Source organism: Anopheles coustani, chromosome 3 (genome assembly GCF_943734705.1).
Source record: "Anopheles coustani chromosome 3, idAnoCousDA_361_x.2, whole genome shotgun sequence".
NCBI classification, from domain to species: Eukaryota; Metazoa; Arthropoda; class Insecta; order Diptera; family Culicidae; genus Anopheles; species Anopheles coustani.
In genome coordinates this window covers 51,844,099-51,865,530 of record NC_071288.1, presented here as the reverse complement: position 1 = coordinate 51,865,530, position 21,432 = coordinate 51,844,099, and the positions used below count along the sequence as shown (strand labels likewise).

Sequence of the window (21,432 nt, the reverse complement as noted above, 5' to 3'; positions counted from 1 at the left end):
CGCCACTACCGACAGCGAACGGGAAAGGAAAGATGATGAAAGTGAGAATCATTTCCCATTTTCCAAGGGCCATTTGCCCGAAGCGGAACGTTTGCGTTTGGTGAAAAACCAGAAATGAGGAAAAATGGCTCCAACCTTGCCCATCTTCGACGCAATCTTAGAGAACGCACTTAAACTTCGAACACTTCAGCGCTAAGTCAACCGCGAGCAAGAAGCTAGAGTTTTGGTTTTTCTTGTTTGTTGCGTCGAAGCTTGAGGAAGGATCGAGAAAATTTATTGCGCTCATTTCATATGCTACCGGCGTACGATGGTTTTCCGCTTGGGGATAGCGCGCTGGTTGATAGCTTCGGGCCGAGAACCCGAAGGAATTCTCCGGATTGTGATGAAAGAATGTGACTGTGCGGTGGTTAAAAGGAATCTTCTCCGATCAACCGGCGAGCAGCCTCGTATGGAAACGGAAATAAAGAAAACGAACCCAAAACCGCCAGAACGTGAGCAGTTTGAGTACCCTCCCGTATAAAGAGAAAAAAGGGTTCGAGGTATACATCATACATCATACGATCCCGGAGGAGATAGTTATTTGATGGAATTTTGGGCATATTTTTTTTCTCCTACTGGGACTCACTTATAACGTATCGCTTTAACGATTTTTTACAGTCGAGGTTTGTTCTACATAGAAAGTTTATATCATAACAAGGCTGAAAACCAAAATAATGCTAAGAGCTAATTGGAAAACGGTTTGTTTGTCAATTGAGGTAAATATTTTAGTTTAAAGAACTGTACGTTACCTTCTTGAAAAGTCAATAAACAGAAGTCTGAAGGATGTAAGAAGGTTTTCAACCATCTCATAGTTGTGTTCGTTGTTGATATTCCACAACGTTAAACTTCTTGCCCGGTTTTCTTTTGTTAAACTATCCAAAAATTCTGTTTCATTCGTTGTAATCTCATCGGAACAGTAAAACGTGGCATGTAATTTACAATGATTGGAAAGTATAGAAAAAAGGTACGAATTCCTGTCCTTGATGAGGATATGTTACGTTCAGCTTATCAGTACACTCACCAACCGATAGTTTGAACAGCTCCCGATAAGATTTCATGGAATTTTGATACTTGAGCAACACCGAAGAAACTCCTAATAGTCGCCATCTCGGAAGATCAACGCCCGGAGAGGAAAACGTTTAACACACACTTAAACCGCATGCACCCGGGTTTAGTGAAAGTGACGACCTTTCGGTCTAATTTTGCCGTATTCCACCGACCGAGCCCGGCTCATATCCTGGAGGGTGCTTCACGCTTCATTAACCTGGCCCACGGTGAAACCTGAACCTTCCCGGCGTGGAGTGCGATGTATGCTCGCTAAATCGTTTCAGACTGCCTTCCGGCTAAGCCGGCGAAGAAAGCACGTTGCTCGCATGGCGTGATGTTGTTGGCTGGGAAATCTTTCCGGAGTGGGTAAAAAATAAATCATTTTTCGGGGTCCCACGGGTGAAACGGGCGCGTCTGACATAAGGCAAAACGGAAACAACATGATGAAGGTGTTTTGGCTGTCAGCAAATTATGGTTATCGATTATACGCAACAGGAAATCGTTTGAAGGCATAATGGTCCACCGGTAAGCCTTTGGCTTTCGTGCGGGGATAATCTGTGTCTGTGATTTCATGCCACGTGAGTTGGGCACAAAATGTTACGCAACTTCAGTGGAATCGAGTATTATGCCAACCTTTCTTCGTCAAAAAAATCTCCTGTGTAGTATTATGTTCAAAATAAAAGTTTTTTTTATTATGTACCGCGTACCGAAGTAGCGCAAAGTACAGTAATTTCTAACTATGAAAATTAAAATCAATATTGGTTTATGAAACATTGAACGAAACTCAATTCTTGAAAAATTAATTGAGGCGTATGATCGTGTTTGTGAGTGTCGATTTTTATGGTCCTATTCTTAAAGACGTGAATAGAATCAAATCACAATCATAGCTATAATTGCTTCAAAAGTTTCATTTTCCTTCCCTCCCCTCAGCAGCTTCAGACATTTCTTTTCTTGCTAGTCATAACAGGCAATTAATGTGAGAGCAAAAACTTATCCAAACTTTGAACGGTTGGAAGTATAATTTTCATCCCGTCTCATTAATTATTCACCATTTCATTTTTAAGGGCCAGCTGGACTAGTTTCTCCTAAGCAGCCGTTCTAACGTCCCATTTTTTTTTTTGTGAATTGTTGGGTACATTTTTTTAGTTTTTAATTGCCTACGTATTTTCCCCTGAAGCTTCGCTTGTCAAACAACAAATGCTGAAGTTTCTATAGTATGAGAACAAAAATGGACTAAGAAAGCTTACGACAACCGTTGAAGTTGCGACTTGTTTATTGATGATATTTGAGGTGTCCAATTTAAACGGCATTTAAAATATTCTATTTAAAGTATACGGTATTTTTAATTATTGTTGGGTATTGAACTGTTAAAAATATAGAATTCTGTTAAAAAATTAAGTAACAGGGGGGGGGGAGGGGGGGGGGGGGGTTGAATGATTGAGAAGTTGATATTACTAAATTATAGTACACAAATAGTCACACGTTAAATTATTCTTCTTCTTCTTCTTGGCGTAACGATCTCTTGGTCACGCCTGCCCGTTAAGGGCTTACGAGACTTGTTTTCCTGTTGTACGTGGGTAGTCAGTCTTCTCGTACAGGGGAGGGTCCGGTCTCGGTTGGGATTTAAATTAAATAATTTTTTTTATTTTTTTTTTATTTTTTTTTTATTTTTAATTTTATTTTAAATTTTTTATTTTTTTTTATTTAATTTTAATTAAAACGTTAAATTATTCTATTAACTATTATGTTCGATACTTTGTACCATTGCAGGAGAAGCAGCTAGTCAAATACTCAACAAAGCAGAACCATTGTTCATCTCAAGATCAGAAGCATTCAAGTTCGCCGTTGGCGATGTCATCACACTTCCATGCGAAGTAGCTTCTCCAGGTGAGTTACAATTCACTTCTTTCCGAGAACGTCCGCACATAAGATCTCTTCAAATCATGAAAGCAAACCAAAGGATAAGAAACTACCCCCATCGCCTGCAATGGTTATTTTTCATCCTTGTCCGGCCAACCTTTTCCCCCCTGGGGAGCAATAACTATGTGGAAATTATCCACAAGAGGTCCCGAGGTATCTTCCGAATGCCAGCAGGTAGCAATCAGTTTCTAGCTCGCATTGGCGGCAAGAACTCGGCAAGAATAAATTGTTGGGAATGCGATATAAAACAACAGCAGAAACAAAAAATCGACCACCCGGGGCGTTCAAGCAAACCGAAGCAGCAGCGTTGGCGGCGGGGGCACCTAATTTGGGCTGGAACTCTTCCAGATGGTTCTGGGGTTGCGGTTTGCTTTTGAAACGCTCTGACCGTGGTCGAGTAGGGTTTTCAGTGGAATGAATTTACGCTCACAGCGAGGGCAGCCTTGATGGGTCGAATAAAACACAAATTGATTTATCCTTTTTTGTGCCTCCGTCCAGCGCATTCGGCAGTTTCTAGTGGCTCCCGGGGGACGAGTGGCAGGATTTCGGTACCCCTTTTTTAACGCCTCCCTGGAAAGCCATGCCAAACTAAACCGGCATATAAAAAATCGCAATCTCACACAAACTGGACAACAATGGGCTCCCGGGATGCGGAGTGAAGAGTGCGGTGGAGCAGGGTTTTATTTTATTATGAAACATATTTTTCTTTTCACCGTGGGAAGGGTCAGGGAATGAAGGATGATGTTTGTAAATGGGATTTCAGCAGAAAATGCCTCTGTGAGCGCACGGTAAATGCGTATGCGGTGTGTACTGTTTGATCTTATTTCCTCGAAATTCGGATGCTCGAGTGAAAAGTGGCAGCATTCATCTTTCATTCCTGTACGTATTTTACGAAAGATTTATTCCGAAAGAGCGATTTAGAAAGAAAGGGTACTCAAGTAGCTTCTATCACTCAATTTTCTTTTTAAGCTGCGAAGTTAAATGTAAATATGTTCAATTGCAGGCACAAGGATAAAAAGAATACACGTTAAGCTCTGAATTTAAATCGAACTGTGTATACGTAAGATTAAAATATATCGAGATTTTACACGTTGTGAAAAGAAATGTGGTTCATTACATAAAAAATCAGAACAAAGTTAAAAGTCGAAGAAGAAAATAAGCACTTTAAAAAAGGTAGCTCCTCGAATTAGTTCGAGAATATTGACAAATGTGCAAATCACGCAAATTTCCTTCCACGCGAAACATAAACAACTCATTTCTTTATTTGCGAAATAAAAATGGGAAATTTGCCATTGAACTGTTTATGGCATACTTAAACGGCAAATAAATTACAGAACCACCGAGGCATCATACGACCCATTCATCTTCGGCTCGATGAGTGAAGCAGTGATTTCATCGTTCTCGGCGCGTTCCAAGTTTCGAAGGTTCGAAGGGCATCCAAGCAGAAGACAGCCGTCATTGGGAATCGGTTTCGTGCGCGATTTTCCACCGGGAAACGTCGGGCACCCGGCAAATCCGTGCCTCGCCGGGACCGATCAATATTTAATGCCGTCGTTTGTGGATGGCAAATTTATAACGATGGAATTCAAAACCACGGAAAATGGTCCCATCCGAGGCTCCAGTTTTGAGTCGGTTCCCACGCCGTTGTCCCACGGCGAGCTGTTTGTCTCCATCGGGTGGGTTAGCTTCGAACGACTTTGGTTTGTTCAGGGGTTTGCGGAGTGACATTCGGGGAGGGATGGGGCGGGGTTGGGGAGAATTTTGTCATATTTTTGAATTCATTGCTGTCATAGCCTTTCCCTGGACCAACGATGATTGCAGCGGATGATGGTTGGGTCGGTGTTTGCGGTTGGGTAAACTGGGAAACCAAGCTACAACATTGATGAGGTGGAGAAATTTATTTTTCCATCGTAGCCCGAGCTCGCCAAGCGCCTTCCCCCGGCCATGGAAAGGAACGGAAACCGACGGAAAGAGCATGGACGGCCTTTCCTGCCTTCCCAAGCCAACCACCCGGGCCTGGGTTGGAAGGACGAAAAGGACGAAATTATTCATTGACCGGGGCAAACCCAAGGCAAGCGAGGACAAATCGATCGATGCGCGTTGTGGTGTCTGGAAGCAATAAATTTCCAATGTCGCGCTAATATGCAATGCCGGACCGCCGCAGCATTCGTTCAGGGACCTCGGTGCTGGCTGGTAAAGGCCACTGAACTGGACTGGGATGGCATGGAAAAAGCTGTATGGAAGAAATGTTGTTGAAATCGAAAATATGTGACCTATCGCTTGGTTTAAGGTACTTTAAAGCTCGTTCAGTATTGGTTTTTTTTAAATTTATTGTTAAATTCCTGCATGAATCAACGTGTATGGTAGGATTGTAACGTAAAACGTTTCAATTGTTACCGAAAAGAGAGCATATGTCAGGTAAAATTGACTAGCTGTAAAATGTAATGAAAAAGTATCTAATAATGACATTGTTACAAACACCACGCTGAGAGTGCCTCTCACGTAGCATGATGTAAAATTTGCCAAACAATTAATAATCAATATTGTTTCCAGAGCAGTATAGTTGAAATGGATCTTTTCATTTCCAAACCACAAATACCATGGGTTGTACTGCTTTGCATCAATTGCAAAACATATCTTTGTACATGTATCGACAACCGTGCATAGCCATGTAAAGTTGTACTCATCTCGATTGGTTTGCGTTGGCATTGTAATAATATTAATTTGAGTTGGATGGACGGTTTCTATGCCGCACTATATGCATTTTATTGGATAGACGAGCGCAGAACAACGCTACAGGTAACGTTAGGCGAAGCCGCCAAACAAACCATTCTTCCACCACTTCCCTAAGCACCGTTCCCGTCCCTAAGGATGGTAATTCGGTCCATATTTCTGTCCGAAGCAAAACGCTGGAAACAGCCGGTCGCGCTCGTACCGAGCCTCGTAATCAGAGCCCATTCATCAAATCCCCGTATCAGCAAACACGGAAGTCAGCCAGCGGGCAGGAACGACACGCATCCGACTGTGTGTACCTTCAGGCGTGGCGTCCTGCTCGTCCTCGTCGTGGTCTGCCGGCCTGATCCGTGCGGTCCTGAACCTGACCTCTTGCTAACGACATTAATCGATTTGCTTTGACAGTTGGCTTAGGGCTTGCGTTCGGGATCGATTGTCGGCTAGAGGTTGGTTCTCCCCCCCGCCCCGGCACTTCTCGCGCCGACATGACCAAGTTTATTTTGATTGCAAATTCAATCAATACTCCGGCAGCAATCCACAGCTTCCGGTTCGGAACGGATCTGCTGCATGTGGCAGCCTTTGAGCGCACCGTTCGTGACAGATATCATTCGCCTGGACCTTGCATCCTGCGGCTATGCTACGGATGATAAGTTGATATTCAAATCGAACAACACCTCAACAGCCGGATTAATAACAGTTCGTTGCATCCAGCGAAGGTGCATCTGAGTCCAATGATGTACAATTGATTTACTCGATGTAATAAGTTCTGCTTAGTTTTGACCTGTTTAAAGGAAGAGTTGATATCGAACACACGTACGATTTCCCAATTTGGTTGGGGTCTAATGCAATACAATTGAAAACCAACCAATCTTTTAGTGTGGACTGGCGTGCAAAATGAATATATTACTAGTTTCGAAAACGTTGAATATTGCAGAATAGTCAAATTGGTTGTCCATAAGACCCTCATGTTCTTGTCAACAATATTTGGTTGCTGAATGGAAATCAATCCGTTGGTTTCCTGCACCTATTACAAGCATGTTTAAATAACAACGCTCTAATGAACTTTAAGTATTCTTTCGAAGTGAAAATACATATTTATTTAAACTTTTCATATTATTGTGCCTTGAAAGGTTTTGAGTTGTGATCTGTAATATACCGGTGGGCTCGAAACCTAACCGGTACCCTCCCCTGTAGGAGAGGACCGACCATCTACCATCTTAAAAAGGGAACAAGTTTGTAGTAAACGCTTAACGGGCAGGTATGACCAAGACGGTCGTTACACCAAGAAGAATATCGCTTCGGTAATTTTGATGGGTATGTTATACAAAGTTTTTTTGTATAATTATTGGTGAAATATTCGAATCTTAAAACTATTTTGTATAACAAAGAAAATTGTGTTTAACATATTTGCCAAAAAAAAACTAAAATGGAATTTCGATTTATTTTTTCGACGTCAAATTCAAGTTAATATTGATCTCAGCAACTCAAACTGTCAATCTGCCGTTCAGGTTTAGAACGATATGTTCACTAATGTTAAGGGTTCAATCGATCATTTCAATTCAGTAATTCCTCATAATATGCTTCCTGTAGCGATTCCTCGTTTTGTCTTGTGTTATTCATAATTCAAAGGACAGCGTCAATCGAAAGAATCCGTTCGAAAGCAACCCCGGACTGACCTTTTTTATATTGATTTCACCGCCTGCACAGCACTCGGCCAATGTGGTCCAGCGATGGCCCCTGCTGGTGGTACAATTATTTATGACAATCAATCAACGACAAGCACAGAAACCGCCGACGCCAATAACGTCGATGACGCCGGTGGGCTATTTTCGTGTACAGCGTTGACCGACCACCAGGAGTTGCTGCGATCGAGGCCAACCCGGCGAAGTAATGTCGGTTTGAAATTTTATCGATTCTGGCATAAGACCGTCTGCCGTGGTGAGCATCTGAGGGAGCTACATATGTGTGCGCAATCCGGAGCCACAAGCAACGGTACGAGGCGACTGTACGTTCTACGGGCCAACTCAATTTGAATCATGTCAACTGCAGATCCTTTATTCGAGCTCGTTGTGCTTCCAAAAAAGGTCCAAAACCCGGTCCAAAACCCGGTCCAAAACCCGGGTTCTCCGATGCTATTCCGCAGCAGAGAGCTACCTTAAACCGCTGTACGTTCGTTGGCCGAAGAGTTCATCCAATCACGCCAACAAACCATGTTTTTTTGCCTACCGGTCAGGTGTTTCCCGATGCAGGGAGCATCAGTTCTTGTCGGCCGTGTGTCACTCGAAAGTGATTGCGTAGTAACAGCGAGGAAACAAGGGTGGTTTACAGCATCAATAACCACAGTGGAGCCGTCCCAGTAAGGGACACATTTGCCAAAGGAAGGGACACATCCAAGTGATCTTACGAAACGTGGTTGGATATTTCCTTCCTTTGCGTTCACACGCAACATGCGAAAGGTCACTGCTGCGTGTGAACAAAACATCGATGAGACACGATGATATCATGGGGTAAAACCTGCCAAACATGTGAAGGGTATTGCCATCGTGACATTAGCTCAGTGGGCTGTATAGAAATAGCTTTCGTTGGCATCAGGAACTTTTAAAAAACTAGCGCGCTGAAAAGAAGCTGATTGCACTCTGAACAGTGCTTGTTGATTTATGCATGAAGACTCCGTGGTAAATTTAGTAGCAAACATGGTTATATCTTTGCAAGACCTAGAACAATGTGAAATTATCAGTACCAATCATTCAAAGGCTGGCACAAACTGCATGCTAGTTTGTAATAAGCTCGTGCAATATTAGCATTATGAAGCTGGTGTTGTTACTACCATTTTTTGGCTTATATATTGCTTAGACGATAGAATTAAAAAACAACATGACTTCATGAAATATATATATCGCAAGACTATAAACACTTATATTTATCAAATGAAATACTAAAAGAAAAAGAATACAATTTCAAATAGAGTTTTTACTTCAAACCCATTATAGAACTGTAAATTATGTATTTTCATCTTTATTTGCTGGATCACTTCCACAGAGAACATAGTTACTTATGAATAACTGTGGTGTTAAGAAAAGTGAAGGTTTATTCCTTAAAGTGATCTAAATGTGTTCTAAGTGTGCCCGGAACGATTTCACTGAATTTTGTTTGAGGCCTTTGATTTGCTGTGTAGTATAACTATACGGACCTAGAGAATGGGTTCGAACATTCAAATGTTTTATTTACCGTGTCAGTAAAACCTTCTTGTAAGGCCATTTGTATTTAAGCAACACAAATTCTGGAGCACGTTATCGTCGGGATAAAATGGTCATACTATCCAATCACGACTTAAACTCAGTCAACAGCATGGCCTCCTTCTCTGATCCGCTTTAGCAATGTCAGTCCGTCGTTCAGTTGCCGCTCATCCGCAACGTTTTATTATGCTTTCCCCGATTATCAGCTACCATTCTTTCAGGCCAATCGAAACAATCGTAAAAAGCGGCAGTGAAATGAAATTTGTCTCAACTGAATAAACATTTAGATTATCACCCGGGTCGGGCGGCTTTCAACTTAGGGCGTGATTTCGGTGCCGACTGCCAGCCTACCGGCCCCCTCCCTTCCCCTAGACCGCACGCCCCCCAAACTCGGCCACTGAAGTCGACAGTTATCACTGACCACGGCCGGACCGCCCGGTGTGGCCCCTTATCAGCGGGTGGTACGGACTTCTCCCAGACGAGCCGGAATAACCTATTCCTAAATACCGGCAGTTTGTTGTCGCTACTGAGGACACCCGCTGGCGCGGTAATAATGGCTGGACGCTCGCCGACCCGGCCCCTCCAACCGCTGGCGCTTGGGGACGAAGGCAATAACATTTCATCGACTTTCGTGTCCGCTTTCTCCTCCACCATGCGAAAGCCATCACCCCCTGGGGGTCCCGGGGATATCCACTCCGATAGCGATCCTAAACAAAACAACAAAAAAGTGGCCCTTTAACGACCCTCCGGAGGTGTCGGACGGGTTGGCCGGGTCCCGCGCTGTACGTCGACACCCAGTGTTTGGATCAATTTTGCATGTAATTTTATAGCGAAAGACTTCATTAATTTTAATTAGGTTCGTTTTTCGCGTCAGGGGATTAACGGGCCGCGTGCGTGGTACGCCAGGTTCGGCGAGCCGTCGAACGGTGGGTTGACGCAGTGCCTGCGAGCATGGGTGACTGGTGACAAACGAACCAAGTGTATCCCCAGGACCCGTTCCCGGAATGTTCCCGTTAATGTTTGATCACTTCGGTCCACGCCGGACGTTGCGTCGTAAGATGCTTGGTAACAAATGACGACGCTGTGTTATATGAGCCCCTAACAGAAGGCAAGATAAAACCTTTCAGCAGGATACGATAACGAAAATAGGTGGTAGAACAAGGTACCAAATAAAATTCGCCTTCAATAGGCCAAACCCTGCGTTAGCGTAGTGTCCCAGAGCTAGCGCTATCAGTTTTATTGCCAGCAAGAACTCATAAAAACTTAGCCTTTATTGCTTCCCTGCTCGAAAAGCACGCAATGGTCCGGGGGTAAGGCAGTAAAGTAAGGAAGCAACTAGGATTGATGACAATGCGTGGGACGATTTGTTCGAATTCCAAACCGGTACCGAGATTTTGCACCATGATCTACAACCCGAGCTACTTCTTCCACCATCCACCGGAAGCTCCAAATGATGTTTGTCCAAATTAGGCACGTTCCTTTGAAGCCATTCGAGCCGATTCGTTTGAAGACCGCCTAGCCGAAGCTGTGATTCTCTCTAATCGAACGTGATTTAACCTATCCTCCCGCGCTCTATCTCTTTTCATTTAATGCAGGTTCCTACGTGCTGGCCTGGAAGCGGGGCATTGCGATCCTGACCGCGGGCTCGGTCAAAGTGACGCCGGATCCACGCGTGCGGCTCGTCAACGGTTACACGCTGCAGATACGGGACGCGGTACCGCAGGATGCCGGTGACTACATCTGCCAGATCGCGATGCTGGACCCGCGGGAAATCACGCACCACGTGGAAATTCTCGGTAAGTGAAACGGCGGTCGTGTGGTTTGTAATTAATTCACAATCAAAGGGAAATTCGAAGCGACGATGGGGCGCAGATTTATGTGACAAGCAGATTTGTTCGTGGTTTGTTTAGTGATATTCTCAGTGGCGTCTCGTCCACCTGAGCAACCTGTGTACTGCACAGTCATAAATTTATAAAAAGAATCACAAAATTATTTGTTTAGTTATGGTATTGTTATTTCCACCCGCAATAGTTGCGTTCAAAATCTACTTAACGCTTTACAACGTTGCGCTGGGCACTTCTGCTGGTGCACCGCTGCTACAAACGAGCATCTTTAATCAAATAAGAGCAGTTCTCTTAACCACAGGCTCATAATACCATTCTCATTACGAACGGTGAAGAAGCGCTAGTTTTCGTATTAGTAAGAGTCAAAATCCAGTTGGAAAGTCGATCAGTTTTGTTTACGGGTGGGCACTTCTGCCAGTGCACTAGCCAATCGTATATGTACACCTTAGTTTTCTCGTGCATGTGTTGAATGCGGCCATGTGAAATTGTCAGTGTATAGGTGGCTTTCCTGGGCACATTAGATTGTACCCAGGCCGGACTCGAAGTGAGTCTGACTTGCCAAATAAGAATTTGATTCACAGACATTGACTAACCGCGGATATATTTATCGAGTAGATATTGACGATCGTGAAATGAATTTGGAAGAAAATAAAACTTTGGAATAAAATCGAAGAAACAAATACGCAAATATAGCCAACAATTTGAAGCTAATTTAAAAATGTCTAAGCAGGCACGCTGGACTGGGCAATACTGCTGGTGCACACAGTTTCATTCGAAAGATTGTTCATGCAATTGTTCTATTTAGCGTGAAATTTCCAGTAAATTTATACATCAACATTGAGCATCGTAGAGGAGCTGTTAAACTCGTTTTTTCATCTAAATCCATTGAGTAGCAATTAAAGATTGCAGAACTAAATAGACCATTCACGGTTCCTCAAACTATTCTTTCACTTAACATCCTGACCAAATTCGTCCTCGTGTGTCGTGTTGTTCCGGTTCTAGTAAACCACGTTATATGGTTTACCTAAGAAGGTATTACTTTTTTTGAAGGTGCACAACCATCTCATTTTCTCACGAGACGCCACTGGATATTCTATCTAATTATTTAAAATTTACGTTTTAAAACATGATATTCTCATATATGTTTTGATGTGATGCATTGAAATGAACTAAATTTAGTCATTCGTATGAACTTTAGTCGAGAACTCTGATAAAATGAGCTCTGATAAAAAATATTTGTCACATACCAAACAGATGTTGCGTATCTTTTTCATAGATCCTTTTCACTGTTTGAAAATACCATTTCCTGAAAGTACGTGGTGTGTGTGATTCTTGCTCCTCCTGCGACCATGTTGACAAAATGTTCCCACTTTCCCAAACATTGCCCCAACGCGATACACACTTCCGTTCGTGCGATTATCCGGCCGAGCCGAAACCAACAAAACTTCCCGGGCCAACTTCCAGTCTTTTGTGAGCTGTTTGAACAAATCGTCGATAAGCTCTTCCGATCATCTCTTGCGAGGGCTGGGATGCTTTTCCCGCTCGGTTTCCCTAACGGCGCCTGAAATTATCACTGCCGGCGTCGGTGTGTAACACTTGTTTGGGGAAGCGTGCACCCCTCCCTTCATCCACCCCACGCCGACCCCCAACGAAAACTTTGCCAGGCCAACATGGCGCTCGTGATGAATCATCGATCGTTTTCGTGCCCGCTGGCACGAAAATTTTCCCATTTTCCAATCCATTCTTTCATTTTATCCCTCACCCAGCCGCGCCTTCCCGTCTATCGTACCCCGGGCGCTTGGGGACTGACAGTTCCTTCGCGGGTCCCAATTTTCCGAACCGACCCGAGGAACCGGTGGAAATCTTTGCCAAAGAAAACTTGCTGTCTTGCATGCTGATTTATGGCGGTTTTTTCCGTTTCGTTCGCCCTTTTGGCCATGCCTCGCTTGATCTTTTTACTTTTCTTCCTTTTCCTATGACACTTGTAACACCGCGTGCGCAACCGGAGAAGGATTCCGCGTGTCCCCGGGTTAGTCCCTTATCAGTTTGATTCACACAAAAGAGGCCCCAACCAGGCGTTTATTGTTGGCGGGCAAGGTGGCGGCTGGGGGTGAGCGGAAAAGAACGGAGAAACTGTAAGGTCGGTAAAAAATGGCGACAACCTTTCAACTTTCACCGCACGTTCCGTAACAATCATGGGTTATTAAATCTTTTTGAGTGATTTCATTTGGCAAAGCGAACGTTTAGAACCCCTCACGTCCCTAGGAGGGGAATGCTGAAGTTCGCGACAGACAAAAAAAAATGTCACTGGATACAACATGGTAGGTTACAATAGGGGCGGAATATCTTTCCCTTCGTTCCTGCCCAGAGGCGGGAGGATAACATCCTATATCACAATTTATTGAAAGAGTTTTAGAAGAATCTTCGAGCGGACGTGTGTAGCACGCTTTAGTGCGAACGGTTGTTTGCGATCATTCGATAAGCGTAGCCGCGGTGTATAGCCTTACATTTTCTCTGATAGAAACTTAATCAAATTGAGAAGGGAAAACAAAGATTAAACAGTGATAATACTTACACAGTCAACGAGGCAATGCCATTAAAGATTTGTGTTGTTTGCTCCACATAAGCTAAACAACTTCATGAAAATAATTATAATGCTAACCTATGTTTTTGGATATCCGTTAAGCATTGAATACCTTGGAAAAGAGCCTTTTACTAAAGAATTGTATTGCAAAATACGTTATCTTCACTAGAAACAGTTTCTAACCCGAGGTAAATTAATGAAGTTGTATGAAAGTTCCTCTAACTTTTTACGAAAATTGGTTGTTTAAACATGAATAATGTAATCAATTAGGCGAAGCGTGGAAAATTGATTAAAACATAATGACACTGGGACCCCCTCTAACCTCCAGAACAAACTGATATCTTTCCAATGAGCTAATCCAAAGTAGTTGGTGTAAAGGCATATAAACATGTTAAAGGCATAATCAAAGACTAGAGTAGACGAAACTCGTCTCATATTATGATGAAAAATAAGGTCTGCCAATTAAATGAAAGCATTTGTAATCAAATGGATTGTTGAGTAACCAATATACAATACAGAACTTTTTGTAATGAGCATCAAATCAACTCCACAGCAGTACATTGGCTCTGTGCGGTATGCTAAAAATAAGTATGGATCTGTTTCTATTCTATTTGAAACAGTTCCTTCCATCCACGAACGGCATTATATCAAATTGTACACACCTGTCTGTTACATTATTGAAACTATTTCGCTATTGCAACACTCGGTATTTTCCACTATCTCCACCGATGCACTCGATGCTCTCGAGCATACTGCAACAGGAATGTTTTCCAATTGACTGTTCAGTGGTCCAAACAGCAGTTTTTATGCGGTGTTCCGCCATTGAATTTGTGCAAAATGTATTTTCGGTGGGTTCAGGGTAAATTAACCTTCCAATTGAGCATATCTGATCAATTCGAATAAACGGAAAGAGGTACGTTTTCAATGGTTGCTGTCCGATGAAATCTATTTCAAACTATCTCTTTCGCAACCGTCGTTCACAATTTTCCGGAACATCGGTGTCTAGATCCCGATGGTTTCAATTTTATTGCATGTGTGATGGTATCTTGCAATAATGTTCAAATTATACACTTCAGTTTTGTTTACATAGTGAGCTCTTTTGATTCAAATACACGGATCAAATATTTGAAAAAGACTCACTCGGATGTCGTTGAATAATCCTTTCGTGGAATAAATTACAAAAAGTCGAATTGCAATATGCATCGCAGAATGTGTACAGGGAATCATTCACAACCATCTCCTATTCGAAAGTGATGAACGGGAAACCTTCATTTAAAAAAGAGCTCAGATTGAACCGCAGCACAAATCCGGCTTTTCCGAACCATAATACAGTTTCACTTTACGTCAATTCGAAACAAATCGGAAAAACCAACGCCGGCGAGCAGTTGGCCAACGGACCGCATCACGAACCAGGAAACGGGAAACGAACCAAAATTTCCACAGAACCCGTAATGCGGGTGGTCATTTTTAACCTTTTTTTGCTTGAATCGCTGCTTTTCCGACATTTTCCACCCACCTCTCGACCGACAAACTGTTGTCACATCCTTTTTTCGTATGCTTTTTCCTCGTCGTTTCACGTTCGTCCCCCGTCCGTCCCCTTGACCGCTCTTACAGGGAGCTCTCACGCGGAACCGGAATGGTTGAAATCAAGTTTTCCCGGGAAAATGCTGTGACGCCCTTCTTCCCAACGGCATCTTTATCTCCCTCTATGCCATGCGTGCGTCGTGCGAGCATAACGCTCCACCGTGCTCGTGTTTGTGGCCAACGGAAACGGAAGTCAGCAGGAAAATGAACTTCCACACGAGAGTAGATTTCCGCCCGGGGAAAAACTCACGTACTCACCCGTCGCGTGGGGTGAAAAGTTTGACTCCTCCACTCAAGCGCCACTCCGGGCTGCGTCCCGTCCCGCATGGTCCGTGAGATGAAGGAATGGTGTTGCAGGGTGTGTGTTGTGTTTTTTACGTCAGCTTTTAGCTGAGCTGATCGTTTCGATGGTTATTTCATCCGCAGAAGTTTGCCAGTATCGGCACTACATTCACTGTATTTTTTTTTTGTATTTGTATTTTAGAATCATTTGGCAAGGGGCGAGAATGTTCACACACTTGTGCACCACAGGAGGGCGATGATGAGAAATTCTTTGGGAGGGGCAAAGCCCGGTCTAGAATGACTTATGCCGGTCCGCTGGGAGCCGTGACTCGGTCGCCGGAACAGGCTTCGCGAGGACGGAGGGAAGGAACCGATGACGACGATGACGAGAGACGGAAAACGAGAGACATTTTGCGAGTTCAGCTGCTGAGCGTGCCAAAAGTACGATTCGTGGGTGCGACCAAATGTCCTTGAGCGCGGAAATCCTTCGTCGGCTGCGGGTGAAGCGTGGAGGAGCAGGAAACGCTTTCGGAAAGCTTTATGCGTTGCTGAAGTTCAACCCGCCATTTCGGTATTGCCGTTTGCCTCCAACGTGACAACGGCCCCGTAGGGATTTCAAACATTTTTGGCCATTTTTCGCCAATGTTTCCGCCGTTCACTGTATCTCTCTCTCTCTCGTTCCTTTTTTGGGGTCCTGCTTTCTACCACACTAGGCCCGAATGGGATGTGACTTTCGAGCGGCTACACACTCGTATGTACGCACCCACACTAGCCACCGGATGGGCAGCTGGCCTGCTGACGGAAATAATAAACTTTTCTAGACACAAGTGTCGTAACTGTTTGCGCGATAGCGATGAGAAATTTCGTACGCCATACGAGATGCCGTAAGGGATCCGAGGTTTTAGTTTGGTGTAAATGTTGAAATGGGTTTTATTTCCGTGCGAGAAATATTCGAACCCACAACCGGGCCAAACGCGGTTGGCGCTATTTTTACGATACGGAATCCTCAACCAGCAGATGCTTTTAAAAAGTGTTGTATTAAAGTTGTTATATTTTATATCTAATATGAGAGCGAACAATTTTGGTAAACATGGGTATCAATTTCGTGGTATTTGTGGTCTCTAAATCGAATGGCTTCACTCTTAATGTTCAATCTTACCTCAGACTCCCACTACTCTCTTCTTCTTCAGCATATCAATAGCAATGCTCAAAATGAAGAACGTTAATTCTTACCATGTATTCAACAGCTTTAGGGACCAATTTGCGCCAAAGTTGACTGGATATTAGCTAATTTTTCAATGATAAACTATTTGAACTTCGTTTGTTAATATCCCCATACCTCGCTACTCCTCTCAGACACCTACCCTCTAAAAATAAGGAAAACCAATTAAAGCTCAACGATTATTGAAGGGATTTTCACAAAAATTGGTACATATACTGCTTATATAAGGACATAGCGTATGTTAAAATTTCATTCATTTAGGTCAAGGGGTAGGGGGCTCTCATACTATCCCCTACTCCAACAATGGTAAAAATGCAATATGGGTATCAGTTTCGCAGTATTTTGGGTCTCTAAATCGAATGGCCTCACTATTAATGTTCAATCATAGCCCAGACTCCCACTACCCTCCTTCTGTCCTGCAAAACAATAGGAATTCTCAGAACAAAAAGCGTCAATTCTGATCACATGTATGCAACGCGCCTACCTGTACTAATCTAGGCTGGAGTGTAGGTAATTTTTTTATTGTGTAAAATGTCCTCCTTTCCTTTCCCCCTTCCGTACATCTAAGATGATGAAAAATAATAATAATTCAATAATTATGGAATGGGTTTTTACCAAATTTGGTACACGTGGTACTTAAATATGTAACCGTCATGTAATAAAATTTCATTCATGTACAGGAAATGGTAAAAGGGGCTACCATCTTACCCCTATAGCTCAACAATGGTTAAAATGCAATATGAATATCATTTTCGTAGTATTTGGGGTCACTAAATCGAATAGTCACAGTTTGAGTGCTCTATCTCATCTCAGGCTTCATCTATCTTCTCCTACAAGTTTTCTCAATCACTTAATATTTTTTACCCTATGCTCTTGAACTAGCAATTACCATCGTTTCAATATGCATCTTCTCCTCTATCACTAGAACAGTACAGCTGATTGAAAGCTTTCCTAAACACTCAATATTCAACGGAGTTGTTGCGTAAACAATTTCCAAATACGTCATGCATATGCGTACGAAGATTACAAATAATTGCGTGAAAGATGGGATGGTTTTTTTAAATTTCACCCTAGTCATTTCGTTACATCATTTGAACGCTTGTTTTTGGGCAACTCTTAGCCATTTTTATATTAAGCTTTCAAATGATGACTTCATCTTGAGAGAAAACCATTTATCAGTATTTGCTTGGCTAACATGTTCATTTGGAGCGTTATTCATGAATTATTCAGTTTGAACCAGGTAATTTTTTCCAATCCAAAAAAAACCACATTCACAACGACACGGGAAATTAAAAGGTAACTAAAATCAGTACATCCATAAAGTTTCAAAAGTAAAAATTATGAACAACATAATACTACATTGATTGCTGTAAAAATTGCTGTAAAAAATATCTGCATTCTTTGCAGCATAAGAAAAGTGCAGGAATAAAAGACACAGCTATCTTCTATGAGAACATAAGTCGAAATGTGTGTGAAATGAATTATCTCGGATATTTTTAAGAATCTGTAATGATTGTTATTGTTTTTTAGCAGTTTGACCGTATGCACACGAGTCATTGTTTTAATTTTAACACGATTTATGTTTGTTGTTTCTAACCAGGAAACGGTGAAGTGTAATGAATTCAAAGGAAATTTCAGGTCAAAGTTATCTAGGAAAATTAACTTTTACTAAGTAATAGGAGCACTCTGGTTTTGTTTTCTTTGACTTGGATATTATTCTTTGAAATTATATTTTGAAATAAAATATCTATCAATACTCTACGTACTGGTGATTTTTTTTTATATTAGTTCTGATGTTGAAAAATCAACTAAAATGACTAGCACGAGGATTGCTCTCAATGAAAACTGCAAACGTCCCACTAGTTTTCGTACAATAAAAGCCAAATTCGTGTCCACGTCAAATCGACTAATCTTGGACAGCTGGGTAGGAAAAATCATTCGCCAACGAATCCACATGCAGATCAAATCATCATCAAAATCGGTATCAGCGTGAAGTAAACCCCTATAAAAACGAACAGCACGAGTTCCACGCGAAGGTTGATTTTCTTTTATTTTTTTCCAAAGTCACGCTCGGTTGCATCCATGACAGTTGCATCGTTTTCCACTTGCCATGTTGGCAGTTTTGCATAGAACAACCAAAAAAAAAAAACCCGTAGGATGTTCTAGCAAAAATACACGACTAGTCCAGTTTTATCATATGTTCGCTTCCTGAGGATTTCTGGTACACTTGCTAGGGCCAAAAGCACAAAAGTGTTCCCGCTGGTGCGCCCTCCCTCGCTTTCCCACTCCCCCGCCCATACATATTTTCATTTCGCTTCACGCTTCGCCTGCAATCATGCAAAACAAATACGGCCGGAAGTGGAACAAACGATTTCTCATTCCCCGCTCCGGGAGGATCGGCGAAATGGTAGTCTTCTCTGCCCTTTTTGCGTCCGTTCGCAGATCTTTGTCCAAAGCCGGGAGTAAATGATGGTCATCCGGACGACGGCAAGAAATAGTTGCAAAGGGAATAAAGCAGCGCCCGGCGTGGCATGGACGGGGTGTCCTTCGGATGTGGCACAATGGCAAATTTGGCCAACACGGGTCAGAAAAATTGCTCCCGCCCCCAGCGGACGGGTGGCTGTGGACGAAGTGGACGAAACGCAAAACGGGGTGGAACAAAAAAGTCCCATCAGTCCTGAACGGAAGTTCACTCGCGAACAGACAATCGTTTCCGGCAGAGAGGCAATGCAATTGTCACTGCCAACACAGAGCTCAGCATTTGCATTTGTCAGCCCCGTCCACCGTTCCGCCGCGGAAAGGAGGGGACGGGAAGTTCGAAACAAAACGTGCCACCGGGCAGGAAAGGCAAGCTGGAAACTACCGAACAACTATCACACACCGTTGTGGCCATTTGGCCAATGGCAGCCGGGGAATAATATTCCACAGCACGGCTGATACTACCACATTGATTGGGATGGGAAATTCTTCGGGTTGAAAAAAATAAAACAGTAAACCTTCTGGCAGTTCACATGTGACACTTGTTTCATTGCCGCCACGGTTAGGCAAGCAAAACGAATCCCTTGCTCTCCTTTTACCCGTCTCCACAAACCGTGGAACAAAAGTGCATCCCTCTCCCCCCACCCCCCAAAACGGCACCCATTCAAAAATGCAGCTGGTGGTAGGGAATAAAAATTTACATTTTGATAAACTAATTGGAGATATAACTGACCGCTTCATGGGAATGCAAATGTTTGCTCGAAACTAGCTGGACTAGGATTCCGAGGATCCGCGATCGAGGCACGTCGTGCGCCGTCGAAGTGGCCGCTTCGGGTGCGTGAATTCAGCCATTGTGCCCGCCGGGATATGGCACAGAATGCATTGAAAGCGGCAAAACGGCAAAATAGAATTAGTAATCCGGAAGTGAAACCCGACGGCAAATATTTGCGTAAGCACTTTTCGCCCAGCCACGATCCGGCTCCGGTTGTGTTTTGCTGTTTTTTTTGTTTTTTGTGCAAAAGCGGTAATGGAGATTAAATTTGCTCTCCGATCGCTTTTCGTGATATCACATTCCACTCAAAGTACAGCTGGTTTAGTGATTGTTTTTATGAACAATAAAAAATCGATCTGCACCGTATTTGTTTCCATTTTGCTGTTTTTCATGAGCAAAACTGGCGAAACAAAACTGGCTGGAAAATGTTTTCCAACATCCGCAATAAAAACAACACAAACCCACCACACATAACCAATGCTGGCACGGTTTGTTGCGGTGAACCACAAAACAGTTGTTCGGAAAGATGTAAAAGATTAATGCCGGCCCATTTTTCTTCATCTTTCATCCGTACCCGCACCGCTTTGGGGGTTTTTGGGTGGGCAATCGGCTCGGCGGGGCCATTATTGCCTGCATGCCAACGGGTGGTAGATCGAATTTTATTGGCCCTACATTAAGGACACCCAATCAGGCCAATAAAGCCGGCTCGCTTGCCTTCGCATGCACCCGTTTATGGATTGCCATTCTAATCAATAATAAACGAGCCTTTCTGTACCTGATTTCCTGATTGGCCATCGGTTAACCTCGCTCCCGGTCTCCGGCCGCTGGTGCGCACACATTCGGTCCGTTGTTTCGCGCGTGGGTGGGAGAAAAAGACTCTTAATTTTCCAATAAAATACAGCCCACCGGTAACGAAGCCGATCTGGCGGGGGTTTGAGAAATTTAGGGTTGGTGTGAAGATTTCCTCCATAAAATAAAACCACCCCAGGCTAAGTAAATAGCTCCTTAGTGTGAACGTGGCAACGGAAAAAAGGAAGCACAGCATTTTCCCACCCCCGATCGGAAAACACGGACGGTTGCTTGAGTGAACAGCAGTGGCATAATGCATTCCCTCTTGGTTCCTTTCCCATCCCAACCCGCCCGTATCTCACGCCGGTGCTCACGCAAGGATACATAAATATGCCTGCAGCCCGGGTCCACCTGTCGGACTGTGTGGGCATGCCGTATGCCGTTGCCGGAGCATGAAAGAAATCATGAACCCCCGTGGGGCCCGGACGAGATTTATGTGACTGCAAAACTAATCCCAAACTCCTCGCCAATAAATCACCATACGGGAGCGCTAATAAATAAAACATTTCGGTCGGACGCGCTCGCCATCTCATGCCTCCTTTTTCTGGCGTTTTCTCCGACTCCCTGCGTCGCCCAGGTTCGGCCGGCGCAGAGCTATGCCTTCGGAATGGCGCTAACGAGTCGGAAATCTAACCCCACGTCAGCCCGAAGTGTCCATCACGCCGGAACCGATACGCTCCGGTGCCGGCGTCTTTGACTTCTTGCTCCGGCGGGATCTTCCGGCAAACCTCGAGCTCGAAAGTCCACCCACCGGTCAGTTTATTGTTCGGCCGGGTGGGTTTCACCGCCGGGCTGGGGCGCGGCCAGCAGTTTTCGCCCTTCGCGAACCATGAAATCGGACT

At 43.7% G+C, this 21,432-nt stretch overlaps 1 protein-coding gene across 1 annotated transcript in view; it reads left to right on the top strand.

The window, feature by feature from the left end:
- The window catches only part of LOC131262626 (neural cell adhesion molecule 2-like), a 61,957-nt gene that overhangs the window by 23,224 nt on the left and 17,301 nt on the right, over positions 1-21,432 (top strand). Inside the window, exons 2-3 of the mRNA XM_058264678.1 lie at positions 2,857-2,973; positions 10,571-10,771. Of these exons, the coding sequence (XP_058120661.1) occupies positions 2,857-2,973; positions 10,571-10,771 (318 nt within the window). The remainder of the gene's footprint in view (positions 1-2,856; positions 2,974-10,570; positions 10,772-21,432) is intronic.